Source organism: Carcharhinus amblyrhynchos, chromosome 5 (genome assembly GCF_965287045.1).
Source record: "Carcharhinus amblyrhynchos chromosome 5, sCarAmb.v2.hapA, whole genome shotgun sequence".
NCBI classification, from domain to species: Eukaryota; Metazoa; Chordata; class Chondrichthyes; order Carcharhiniformes; family Carcharhinidae; genus Carcharhinus; species Carcharhinus amblyrhynchos.
The window spans coordinates 75435463-75449360 of record NC_137328.1 but is presented as its reverse complement, the minus strand read 5'-3'; the positions used below and the strand labels follow the sequence as shown (position 1 = coordinate 75449360).

The 13898-nt window shown below is 37.6% G+C and overlaps 1 protein-coding gene across 1 annotated transcript in view; it reads left to right on the top strand.

Annotated features, from left to right (window-relative positions):
* The window catches only part of slc25a46 (solute carrier family 25 member 46), a 29536-nt gene extending 17543 nt beyond the window's left edge, over nucleotides 1-11993 (top strand). The window contains exons 4-8 of the mRNA XM_080189030.1: nucleotides 1170-1247; nucleotides 3877-3977; nucleotides 5677-5733; nucleotides 7569-7626; nucleotides 8880-11993. Of these exons, the coding sequence (XP_080045156.1) occupies nucleotides 1170-1247; nucleotides 3877-3977; nucleotides 5677-5733; nucleotides 7569-7626; nucleotides 8880-9458 (873 nt within the window). The 3' untranslated portion in view covers nucleotides 9459-11993. The remainder of the gene's footprint in view (nucleotides 1-1169; nucleotides 1248-3876; nucleotides 3978-5676; nucleotides 5734-7568; nucleotides 7627-8879) is intronic.
* The last annotated feature ends 1905 nt before the right edge of the window (nucleotides 11994-13898 follow it).

The following is a 13898-nucleotide window of genomic DNA, read 5'->3' as shown; positions in this document are numbered from 1 at the left end:
TTATCAGATATATTACTTCCCATTTCATCTGCCATGTGGGTGGCACAGTGGTTAGCACAGGGACCTGGGTGAGCAGAGGCCACTTCAATTCTGGCCTTGGGTCACTGTGTGGAGTTCGTACATTCTCCCCACGTCAGCGTGAGTTTCTTCCGGGTGCTCTGGTTTCCTCCCACAGTCCAAAGATGGACAAGTTAGGTGGATTAGTCTTGATAAATTACCTCTTAGTGTGCCAAAGCTGTAGGTTAGATGGATTAGCCATTTTTGATAAACAAGGGCTGAAATGGTCGCTGTGAGAGGACACAGGTTTAAGGTGCTGGGGACTAGGTGCAGAGGAGATGTCAGGGGTAAGTTTTTCACAGAGGGTGGTAGGTGAGTGGAATCGGCTGCCATCGGTGGTGGTAGAGGTGAACCCGTCGGGGTCTTTTAAGAGACTTCTGGATGAGTACATGGGATTTAATGGGATTGAGGGTTATAGGTAGGCCCAGTAGGTAGAGGTATGATCAGCGCAACTTGTGGGCCGAAGGGCTTGTTTGTGCTGTAGTTTTCTATGTTCTAAGGGGTGAAACGTTATTGGAAATAAGCAAGAATGTTGGGTTGAAGTTACAATCAGATTAGTCATGGCATTATTTAATGGCAGAGCAGGCTCAAGGGATTGAGTGGCCTGCTCCTAATTCATATGATTGTATGATTCAGCAATCTATCTTTACTCTTGAGCAAATATGCTAAAAGATATCCCAGGTTCTTCAGAAAAGCTGAGGCTTTCAAGTTTAAACATCATTAAAAGGCACAAATCAAATCAGAATTAGTCATTATTGCGAAACTTTTTTTTTAATTAAAACCCTTATTTTCAAAATGGGAAATTTAAATTCCTGCAAAGAAAAATGGCAGGTCAACACTTTGAAAGTAATTTGATTTTTTTTTGAGAGAGTAAAATCATCTTGTGGCCAAGTTGTATCAGTATAAGATTGGGACTTTTATTTGGGAGATTTTCATTATAAATGGGGGCATACGAGTTTATAATGAGAAAGTGTTGGCAAACTAACAACAGAATGCCAGCTAATTTTGAGAATGTAGAGGTGTGCATTTGTGCAATTTTTAAGATTCAGATGGGTGTCTTGGGTTTTAGTGATATTAAAATGCTTGATTGTTTTTAACTTTTTTTATTCCAGGTCAATTATCACGCAAAAAATTATCATCTTACTCCTTTCACTGTTGTCAATATCATGTACCATTTCAGCAAAACTCAGGTAGGTCTTCACAGTTGCCTTGTATTAGTTAAAAATGCAATTTGTTTTTTTGCACGTGACCCTCTCCCACTCAAATTGACATGCAGTCTTGCATTTGGCTGCTTTTTTTCTGGTTTCTCTCATAAACCAAATTCTTAACACTTGTTGCAGCTTTCATTGAAATGTCAAAAAGACTTATTTTCAAAATGCCTCAACTTTTTCTATCTAATTTGTATTTCTGGTTAATTAAATTTGCTTCCAGAGTTTGTACAAAAGTTTAGATATTTTCAGAGGTTATGTAGCTTTTAACCTTGCTATCCCTCAATTGGCTCAGCATAATTCAAGGCCCCCCCTGCCATCTGTTCTAGGGGCTACCTAGAGGTGGGTCATATCCAGCAATGGTGATGGTGGTGAATGAGATGTTCTGGCCAGAATCTTCAAAATTTCCATCCTTTACTTAACTCACTAACCAAATGCATCCCATTTGGACTGGATGATACTACTGCTTGATCTTTTATTGTATCTAATATCACTGTTAGTTTATTTGTTATTGCTACGTTGACTGCCTGCCTGTGTGATATCTTTTTGGTCCCTAATCAGATCCATCATTTTTTAATGACTACTTTTTACTATTTGTACTTATGAAATAATTTTGGATTTTCATTGATATCTGCTCATCTTTCTTATACTTCCCTTCTTTTCCTTTTTTAGATCTCCTCTGTACTTTCGTATTAAGCTTTGTTCTCTCCTATATTAAAATAGTCCTAAACTTCCATTTTTCTGTTTCATTTGAACTTCTATCTTTATTCACCTGTGGAGCTTTGGTACCTGTTTCCCTCTCACAGGAATATGATTACTCTGTATCCGAAATATTTCTCATTGTTCAATTCTCACTTTGCCTAACAATCTTTTACTCAAATTCGCTTGGGCCAGATTGCTTTTCAACTCACTGAAGTTAGCCCAGTTTCCCAAAATGCTCTCCCATTGCAACATGCTCCACTTAACCTCATTTTCCAGAACTAGATCTAGTATCACTGCCTTCTTCATTGGGCTGACATATACTGATCAAAAAAGTTCTGTGGCACACATTTCAAAAATTTGTTCCCATCTTTGCTAAAGATATAGTTTACAAGCAATGGTCCTAATATTGATTCCTATTGAACAGGGAAGACTCTGTCTATTATCTGGTACGTTATCAAATGCCTTTTGAAAATTCATATATACTTCATTGCTGTCATTAGCAAGCTCTGTTACTCCATCATAAAAAGCAATCTGATTAGTCATGAATAATTTGGGTAACCAGTCCATGCTGAGTTACTCATATTTCTACATGCGAGTTATTTTTTTCCTGATTTCTTTCTTTGACAATGGTGTTCTGGTAGTTTCCCACCACTGTTTTTTAGACCACCTGCTTGACCGTATTTATTTCTCTCTCCTGATTTGAACAGTGGTGTAACATTTGCAACCCTCCAGTCTTCTGGCACCACCACAATATTCAAGGAGTACTGAAAGTCATAGACGCAATTTCTTTCATCTCCATCTTAGCATGTATTCCATCTGGAACAGTTAACTTTGAGTCATTCCAATCTATTCAGCACCTTCTTATCTTTTTCTATGCTATCCCCTCTCCTTTACTCTGACATTAAATTTATTTTGCTATGGAGACAGGTGCAATAACCAAGTCATGCCCTTTCCCTTCACAAGAAGATTTCCATTTTTGTTGCTAATTAGTGCCATCATCTCAACTATCCTTATATATATTTAAAAGATTTACAGATTCCATAGAACCATAGAATCCTTAAAGTGCAGGATGAGGCCATTCATTCCATCAAGTCTGCACCGACTCTCAAAGAAACATCCTATCTGGCCCTCCCCTCCACCCTGTCTCTGTAACCCTGTGCATTTACCAAGGCTAGTCCACCGGTCCTCCCCTCCACTGTATTTTCTTAACCGGGCACATTTACCCTGGCTAATCTACCTAATCAATGCATTATTGGACCCACAAGGACCAACATAACATGGTCAATCCACCTAATCTGTGCATCTTTAGAATGTGGGAGGAAACCCACGAAGACATGGGGAAATGCCTGTGGAGCTTGCACAGAGTTGAACCCAAGTCCTTGGCACTGAGAGACAGCAATGCTAACCACCTGGTCACCCTTTTATGTTACTTAGTTTTGTTTCCATAATCTTTGCTTTATTCAATTCCCCGCCACTGATTTTAAATTGTATTCTGCAACTTATGTTTTTCATAAATCTTTTTCGTGTGGGGAGAGAACAGAGTTACAAATCCTGGGTGCAATGCACATTGAAGCAGAGTTTGAAAGTAGGAGACCATGATCTGGTTTCAAAATAATTAGGAATCTTGAAGACTTGGATTGTTTCCGCACCAACTTCAGTTTGTAAGTCTTCCTCTTTCTCACTCTTGTTCCCTTGTACCCCACTGAGTGATGAAAGCCAGGCAGCACACTAGAAAATAGTAAGTTTTGGGAAATGTACTAAAATATTTATCATTTGTTTAAAAAAAAAAATTTCCCTTAGAGCTTTTGATTAATATCCTTTTTTACAACCTTATTTATAATGTTAATAAGATTAATAATGTAAATACTTAGGAAATGCAATTATGTCTTTTTCTGTTTCACACTTGCAGGGCCTAAAAGGATTGTGGAAAGGGATGGGAAGCACGTTTATTGTTCAAGGAATAGCACTGGGTACTGAAGGCATCATCAGCGAATTCACACCACTTCCCAGGTAGGCCCTATCCAGGTGTGCTTCCAGAAAACTGCTTCTATTTCTACAGAATCATGGATTACTTCAAAATTTAATATGCATATAGGGAGTAAATTTTATTGGAAAACATGGTGCTGGGATATGTATGGGGAAATTGTTTTCTTTTTGTGTGCCCAAGTGGCAAATCAATGCAATGTTAATTATATCCTTCATTAATTTTCCACTATAGAGGGCAGCAGTGTGGTTAGCATTGTTGCCCTACAGCACCAGGGACTTGGTTTCAATTCCAGCCTCGGGTCACTGCCTGTGTGGAGTTTGCACGTTCTCCCCATGTCTGCGTGGATTTCTTCCAGTTTCTTCCCACAGTCCAAAGATTTGTGGGCTAGGTTGATTGGCCATATTAAATTGCCCATTAGTGACAGGGGGACTAGCAGGGTAAATATGTGGTGTTACAGGCTTAGAGACAGGTGAGATTGTTGACAGTGCAGGCTCAATGGGCCAAATGGCCTCCTTCTGCACTGTAAAGATTCTATGATTCTATCATTCTAATTTTATAGCACAGAAGGAGCCCATTGTGTTTGCACCGACCTTCTAAATGAGCAATTCACTTTCTCTCACCTTCTCCCCATAACCCTGCATGTTGTTCTTTTTAAATAATAATCTCATCCCTTTTGATTGAACCTGTCTCCACCACACACTCGAGTGTTAAATGATCCATGTCAGTTCGTCAAATTAAAACAAAGACACAGCTTAAATCTGTACCTTCTCATCCTAGATCCTTTCATGGGTGGGAACACATGCTTCTTTTACTGTCCAGACACGTCATGATGCTGAATACCTCTATAAAATCTGTTCTTGGCCCTTTTTCTCCAAGGTAAACCATCCTAACCTCTCCAATCTCTCTTCATAACTGAAATTCCTCACACTTGGAATCAAGGCATCCAGTGCCTTCACATTTCTGAAGTGCAGTATCTGAAACATGACACAGGCTTCCAGGTGAGGCTGAACTAGTGAAGTTCAACATGACCTCCTTGCTCTTGTATGTAGGTCCCTATTAATGAAGCCCAGGATACTGTAAGCTTTATCAACTGCTCTTTCAACCCATCCTACCACCTTCCATAATTTATATGCACATCTAGGTCACTCTGTTTGTGTATCCCTTTTAGATTTGTATCCTTTATTTTATGTTGTTTCACCTTGTTCCTTCTACCAAAATGAATCACTTCACGTGTCTTCACATTGAACTTCATCTGCCACCTTTCTGCTTATTCCTAATTGTCTGTCATGAAGTTCTACATCATCTTCCACATGGTTCACAATGCCTCCAAGATTTGTATTATCCACAAACTTTTAAGTTGTATCCTGCATACAAAGATTCATTTCCGCACTAAAATCCCAAAGCCATCCATTAACCACTACTTAATAGTTCCTATCAGTCAGCCAATTTCATATCCATGTTGCCCCTTTAACTTTTATTCCATGAACTATACTTAAAGATTGGGCTGTTCAACTAATCATTGCAATGTAGTGAGTTTTTATTGGAAAGACAATTGCATTTTCAGCAGCTGAACATCTGATTAGCTACCACTCCTCTCTACACAAGATACTGCTTGCAAGTTTTACTTTTGTGTGTTATATTCTACCATGGCACTCTTCTGGTTTACGTAATTAAATATTTTGTCCGCGCAACATTACCTTCTAAGGTTTTATTGTGTTGCAGAGAGGTTTCCCATAAATGGAGTCCAAAACAAATAGCTGGTCACCTTGTACTGAAAGGGTAAGTTGCAACAAAATTATGTGATTTCTTTTGTTTGAGAATTTTATCTCTTGAAACCATTGATGGCTGTGGGTTATCTTAGCATTTACCTGCACTAATTTGAGTCTGGCTAAGGTTTTTATGACCAGTCTTCCTAATTTTTAGTCTAGTTACAATAATTTTGCACTATGAACCACTATTTATTCTACTATTCAGCTCTGATCATGTGCTGCGTTATGGAGTTGCAACAATGAATCAAATAGGTGAAAAACAACAATGTTTGTGTCCTGATGCTATTCCAGCTGAAATCTTCAAAACTGGTGAGCTTTTAGTCATATCAAGACTCCATGCACTTGTCCTATGGCTTTGAGAGGAAAAAGAGCTCTTCCTCGACTTCAGGACAATGACGTTGTGTAACGTGTCATTGTTACTGGTGTGCAAGAGTAAAACAGATGGTGCCACCTATGACCACTGACTCCTCAGCATTAATTTCAAGTTTATCTGACATTTACTAGTTTATACTAGTAAATACTAGTGTCCTTGAAAACCAACTCCACAAGCATTTGGGCAAAATCAGCCACAATGGGCTGGATATCTATTTGGATGACCAGTTATACAAAGTAATAACTTGTCTATCAAGCTGCATCATGTCTTGGGTCCAAACACCATGAGAATGAGGTAAAGCAGCAGCAGAGAAGGAAAGAAATGCAAGCAAATCCTGCATTCTGATTCCCACTACCTGCAGTGGTAGTCAGAATCCTGCATTCTGACTGCCACTTCCCCCATGTGCCCAAAGATCTGCAGATTGAAAATCAGCACAAAAGCCCATAGCAGAAACTCACGATCCTGAACCTTCTGGTTGAGGGACAGTTGAAAATCATTAACTATCTCCCATGACTTATTAATTTCACTTTCTTCCATAACTAAAAGTTATGGTTTGCTAGCTTTCTCCCATAACACGATCCTTTAGCACAAGGAATATATTTCATGATTTTAAACTGCCCTCAGAGCTAGAGTATCCCTTGTATCTCGGACATCAGCATTAGATACAAGTTCAAGTTGTTTGAGCCATGACTTCCTCTTGACTTGTACAGTATTGTTTTAAATATATAGCTTAGTATTTCGTTTACCTTGTTCATTGCTGTTTCTTGGCGATTGATCATCAATAATATGAAAGCTCTTAAGTCTTTTTAATCTTTAGCTATTTCAAAGAGTAGCACATTACTGAACATCTTCCCCTTGTGCAGTGATATGGAATACATTTTATTTGTCTTGCTGTACTCCTACATAAGAATTGTTAAATAATAGACAAAATGAGCTTAATCCTCAATTCAACAATTCTTCCTCATTTTGATTTGATTATTATTGTCACATGAATTGGGATACAATGAAAAGTATTGTTTCTTGCACATTATACAGAAAAGCATAGAGTAAAAGAGAAAATTAGAGGAAAAGATGAAGAGAATTAGAGGAAAAGATAGAATTTAGGGGTTTGCTAGGGACAACTCGCAAGAAATCGCCATGCTCTGGCACTATCTCAAACACCATTTTTTTTTTGCAAATGTGGTTAGTTTGCATGAACTTTTAAATCTACCATTAGTGTAAATTTGAATCTTTGTTCTTCCAGTACCTATCTATGGGCCATTAAAAGTGATACATACCCCTTTTTAAAGTTGTTGATGCTATGGATTTAATAGATAATTAAAGCTGTCATATTTCCCTTACTATCTTCTAATTCTCTCCCCCTTGAAATCACAGTGGATAATTTGAAATGTGTGGTAGATTTTGTGGATCTAAACATAGTCATGAACTTTATTTTAGTTAGGTTTTTTTAAAAAAATGAATTCTTCCTGCAGGTTGACTTGTGCAGTGGCCTTGCCTTTTTATTCAGCTAGTTTAATCGAGACTGTGCAGGTACATTTTCATTTTCTGTCTTAACAAAACTCATTGATAACATTGAATGACGTGAATAGTTGCCTTGCTTAATAGTCAACTGTTAAAACTTTGGGGAGTGGTGTTACAGTGATTGTTTATTGTTATAGTCATAAATCTGTTGAAGGTGGTTGTTTGATCAGTTTTATAACCAAAATTAGTTTAATATGCTAACTTTCAAAAATGCTTCCAGGGTAGTTCGGCCTTGAAGTTGTTAAACTTAGTGCTGAGTTCAGAAGAGTGCCTAATTCTACACCCTGATTTTCCTCGACTTTCTGCATGTCCAGTGAAATTCACAAAAACTCATCTTTTGATTTGGCACTCTGGTCCCAATTCGTTGGGAATCTGAAGTGATCTCTTGGGCACCATTTCTTCAGCCATTCTATTAATATATTGAAGGCTACTATTCCTATATGCACCAGTTCACAACAGTGGAAATAGTCTAAAGATTATTACCTTTTTGAGGTTCTACTCTTTAATTTTTTTCCCTACCTTCTGAAACTCTTCGTGTCCTTGACCCTTTCAGTTTATCTGTCGTGCATGGACCATGAATTCTGTTCCTTTCCCACCTTCCAAAAATGTTCGACGTGCTCAGTGAGGCTCTTGCAGGACTCAGGTTGGCAGTGACATGGATTCCAATTTGCTCTACTATCAAATTCCCTCTGACCACTGTATTGCTATACCTTGCTGCGCCCATATGTAGTCATTTGCTGCATGGTGCTGTGCATATGCTCTAAACTGCATTCCTCCAAGTTGTTACAGTATTCAGCACTTAGTTTGAGCCATACTTTGAGGGTTCCTGCACTGGTACTCTTCCTGTTTTGTGAAGGTTACCCACTTGCCAACTCTTCCAACTGCAGATTGACCATCTCCTGGAATATGTGCTCCAGGAAATTCAGTATGGCCTCTGTAGTTTAGTTTTAATAACAGTGCATTTGATTATAGTGCTTCTAACGTGCACTGCAAATGTATGCATGCCAAACAAGATGCAATGATAAAAAAACTAATGCGTGAAAGCACAAACCTTTCTAAATTGCTTTGTGATTTTATTTACTGTTGGTTCTAGAAATTGCCCCTTCCTCTCTTCACACTGCTTGTCTAAATGTAAATATTAAAGTATAATGAATTACAAATAAATATTTAGAAGATAACTAATGGTATTGGTTTATATGATTTAAATATATATAGTTTATATATTCTAACTTTAACTAACTTATTGTCTGTTCAATTTCCAGAGTGAAATCATAAAAGACAATCCAGGAATATTAGATTGTGTGAAGGAAGGTATATGCAGACTGGTGGGAATGGGTGTCCCTCATAGCAAACGCCTGCTTCCTCTTAAAGTTTTATTCCTTCCAACTGTCTTGCATGGAGTACTCCATTATATCATCAGTGCCATCATCCAGAAATTTATTCTCTTTCTACTTCGGAAAAAGACACCACACCAGCAACCAGCTGATGCTTCTAATTCTGTACAGACTGTGCTGGATGCTTACTTCCCTGAACTTATCGCTAGCTTTGTTGCAAATCTTTGTGCTGACGTTTTGGTTTATCCATTAGAAACAGTACTTCACCGCCTTCATATTCAAGGAACCCGCACCATCATTGACAACACAGACCATGGGTTTGAAGTACTTCCTATTAACACACAGTACGAAGGAATGAGGGACTGCATTAATGTAATCAAAAAAGAAGAAGGTATCTTTGGTTTCTATAAAGGTTTTGGAGCAGTTATTGTACAATACACATTACATGCTGCTGTGCTACAGATTACTAGAATGATATATTCTACTTTGTTGCAAAATGCTACCTAATCCAGGATTTTAAATGTCATGTTAGAATGTCATGGACAAATAGCCCATAGTCCAAGTTATGAAATTTTGTAGTGCATGTTAAAAGCACTGTAATCAAATGCACTGTTACTAAGATTAAACTACTGAAGCAGTCAGCATTTCATTTTAAAAATCATAAATGTTTGTGATAATTGTAAAGGTTCCCATGATTTGTATATTTTAATGTCATGTAAATGAAGCTCTTGCTATTCTCAGTATGGTGGTTCTATTGAAATATAATTTTCTGATACAATACAGCACCTAAACAAACTAGACTACACAAGTAAAGTGAGTTGTAACCATTACCTTTTTCTTTTATTCTTTAACTCCTTCATTAATTTCATTCAAATTATTTATTTCACTTTTTTCGCAATTTCAATTTCTGATTAGTGGCTCAAATTTAAATAGCAAACTTATTGCACATAGTTACAGATTTTTTGCTTACAGAATGTGTCAAGATGATGTGGTCAGGTCCAATTCTTCAGTACCACTGGATTGATTTCTGCTGAAGACTATTAAATTATAAGGCAACAAAAACCATCATAATTTGGCTTCGGGTGTGATTGAAGTCTTGCTTTAATACTTGCTACGCAATGTTTCCATTTACTTCATAAAATTTTGATTAGCTGGCCTTGTGTGATTTTAATGGTCCAAGATGTCAAGAATATGACTTAGTTTGTTCACTTTAAATGATATCAGTGTGATTCATAAAACAATGAGTTAATGAAGCTTGATGCAGTCTGCTAGTGCCATATGTATTCCCTACTCAAATGTGTTTATTTGCTTGTCAGTTTCATGAATGTTATGTGTATAATATGTGCAATTGTGATAGATCAACAAAGAAAAAAAGTCAACATTGCCAGTTGCTCTCAATATATCAGTTTTATACTTAATATCCTATTATCCATCTTGCAATTTTGAACAACTCTCACTTTTCGGTGTAAAGTCATGCAAGAATTGTTTTCTCCCCTTCAGTATTTTCATTTTTCCCCAAATTATAAATCACTAATACTGTAATTCTGTGCATTTCAGTTCACACTTTGTTTTCATGACTGAGTAATATTGAATGGTAAAATAATTGTTTTCTCTAAACTTTTGGTTTTTAAACATTTCAAAAGATACAAAACCTACTGATTTTGCCACTATTGTTGGCAGGGAAGAATAGTGAAGTAGAAGGTGCGATGCATGTATTATTGTCATGTTTAATTATGATTTTACATATTTAAAATTTTGTCTCCCAACAAAAATACAGATTCATATTTCTCTAGGACAATTTTAATGTAGGACATAGAGAAATATAAATTTTGGGGTGGCACAGTGGTTGGCACTGTTGCGTCACAGCACCAGGAACCCATGTTTCCAGCTTGGGTCACTGTGCAGAGTCTCCACATTCTGTCTGTCTGCGGAGGTTTCCTCTCAGACTGAAAGATGTGCTGGTTAGGTGCATTGGGCGTGCTGAATTCCCCCTCAGCCTGAACAGGCGCTGAAGTCTGGTGGCTAGGGGATTTTCACAGTAACTTCATTGCAGTGATAATGTAAGCCTACTTGTGACACAAATAAATAAACTAAATATAACCATAGGAAGGACTCAGAAGGGAGGAGGTATAATATTAATTAGAGACACTAGAATAGAAGGGCTTAAGAGTTCAAACATTATGCTTTTAAACTGAATTTGGTAAGGGATTGGTTACACCAGTGCAACTCTATTTTAAATTCCTGAACAGTGGAAAGAAAATTCTTCGATCCAGCTCCAATACAGTACAGCTAAAATATTTTGAAAATAAGTACATCAAATATGGCCCAAGCAAATTTCTGCATCATGCTTAATTTCAATTTCATAATTGACCTTCACATTAATTATTTCAAGATAGTGGAGTAGTTGTGCTCAAGCCTTAACAAGGCATCTACACTTTAGCAATTGGGTAATACACTGTGTAAAGCTGCTATGCTTGTAAAATCATCCATCCCATGACTTATTGATGGAGAGATCTACTAATATTTAGGTATATCTCAATCAAGATCACATTGTATGCAGTATCAAGGTACAACTTGGCTGCTACAACCTACAGATCTTGCCTCTGTTGTAAATAAAATATTCCAGCATTTCAAGAGTGTTACGTAAATAGATTTCTGCAATGCAGTGAAAATGTATATATTCACTGTTCTTCCAAAAGAGAGAAATTCCTTATATTTTGCCAATCTAAGAATATTAGACTTTGTTCCAAGCCTCAATCTCATCTGAGGTTGTTGATCAAACTAAAGAAGGACTTTCTAAAATTGAATGGAGGCAGAGAACATAGAAAAATGTGACAGTAATATTATTGGTCGATGAACCTGTTCCAATGAAGTAAACTTGTGATTGAGTTAGAAGTTACTATTTTGCTGTCAGATCTTAAACTGTGCAGTAAAACTGTCTGTTCTCAGTCAACAGGTGAATGGCATTAAGAGTGGTCAAATTGTTTCTCTCAAATTTCAAGGGTTTCATGGATCCTTGAAATTAAAAGAAAAAGAACTTGAGCTGTTTTTTGTGAAATTGATTGCTTAAATCTGATTTTTTTTTTCTGGACTTTGAGTCCTAAAGTGTGGCAATTGCATGGTGATCTACTGGGGTACTGGATCTATGTTAGACTGATTAATTCCTGCATTTTTAAAATACACAAATAGACTTCAGCTAAATTACTTTCAGACCTTGTGTCTGATCATGACCACAGCCAAGATCATCTCTGATCAATTTATGTTTGCTATTGCCCATATAAGGACTTAGGAGCAAGAATAGGCCATTTGGCCCTTGAAGCCTACTCTGCATTCAGAGGCTGATCTTGTCATCTCAACTCCACTTTCCTGACTGACCTGAGTAAGCTATGACTTTTGTCATATCAAAATCTAGCTAACACCACCTTAAAAAAAATTCAGTGAATCAATCTTCACAGCTTTCTAGTGAAGAGAATTCTATAGGCTGAAGACCCTCTGAGTAAAGAATTCTCCTCATTCCTCCCCTGAGTCTTAAAATAGATTCCCTAGTTCTATTGTCTTGGACAAAGGAAACATCCATCCTGTCAAGTTCTCACATATTTCAATAAAATAACCCCTCATTCTTTTAAACTTAATGGGTTTTGGTCCAACCTGCTCAACTATCCTTTAAAAGTATCTGGATAAGCACTTGGCACATCATTACATTCAGGGTTATGGGATTAGGTTGGAGTTCGGATGTTTCTAATGTGTCAGTGTGAACTTGATGGGCCGAAGGGCCTCTTCTGTGCTGTATGATTCTATGAACCTTTTTTTCATAAGATATTCCTTTCATCCCCGGAGTGAGTCAAGTGAATCTTTTTTAAACAAGATCATCAAAATTCTGCACTGTATTCCAGATGTGGTCTCATCAAGATCCTGTACAACTTTTTATATTGCATTCCTCTTGCTATACATGCTGATATTCAAGTTGCCTCCCAAGACACTTGGACTTCCGTGCTAACTTCATGATTCGTGTACCAGGATACGCTGAACCCTACGTGTTTTACAATTTCTCATCACTTAAATAGTAGGCTGCTTTTCTATTCTTTCTGACAAAGTAAACAAGTTCACATTTCCCTACATTTTACTCCATCTGCCAGCCAAGTTTTTTTTTGCCCACACAACCTGTCTATCCCTTTGCAAGCTCTTAGCCACTTGCCTTCCATCTATCTTGGTGTTGTCAGCAAATTTAACTACCATAGATTTGGTCCCCCCACTCAAGGCATTGATATATTGTAGTTGTGGTTCCAGCAATGTTCCCTATGACATTCCAATAGCTACAGACTGCCACCCCATAAATAACCCATTTATCCTTACTTTTCACTTCCTGTTGGTAAGCAATCCCTTACATCTCTTCACCCACTATATAACTAACCGTTTATATCTCTTCACCCATTTCCAAACATTTCTTCTGTATTCTAACTTGGCCGGAGGGGAGGGGGTGGGGCGCATGGAGTCTGATGAACAAGGCAGATGAGTTGAGGGCTCTGTCTCTGAGACATGGTTGAGAAACGGGTAGGGTTGACCGGCAACTCAATATTCTAGGATATAGAATCTTCAGGGAAGGAGGTAAAAGAGGAGAGGGGATGTCGCAGCAGTAAGAAGGGATGACATCTTAGAAGGTTCTTCTAATGAAGCATATGGGTAGAACTGAAAAACCAAAAAGAAGCAATCACATTGCTGGGAGCAGTCTATATATCTCCTAACAGTCCAAGGGAAATCGAAAAGCAGAAACGTAGGCAAAATTCAGAGCAGAGTAAAAGTAATAGGGTAGTGATCATGGGGCATTTCAACTTTCCCAAAAATATTAGCAGCATTTCTCATTGCCTCTAAAATAGTTCCAGAAAACTATATATACTTGTATATATTCCAGGGATTTGTCATTCAGACTGTTGGTGCTAATTAAGTTTA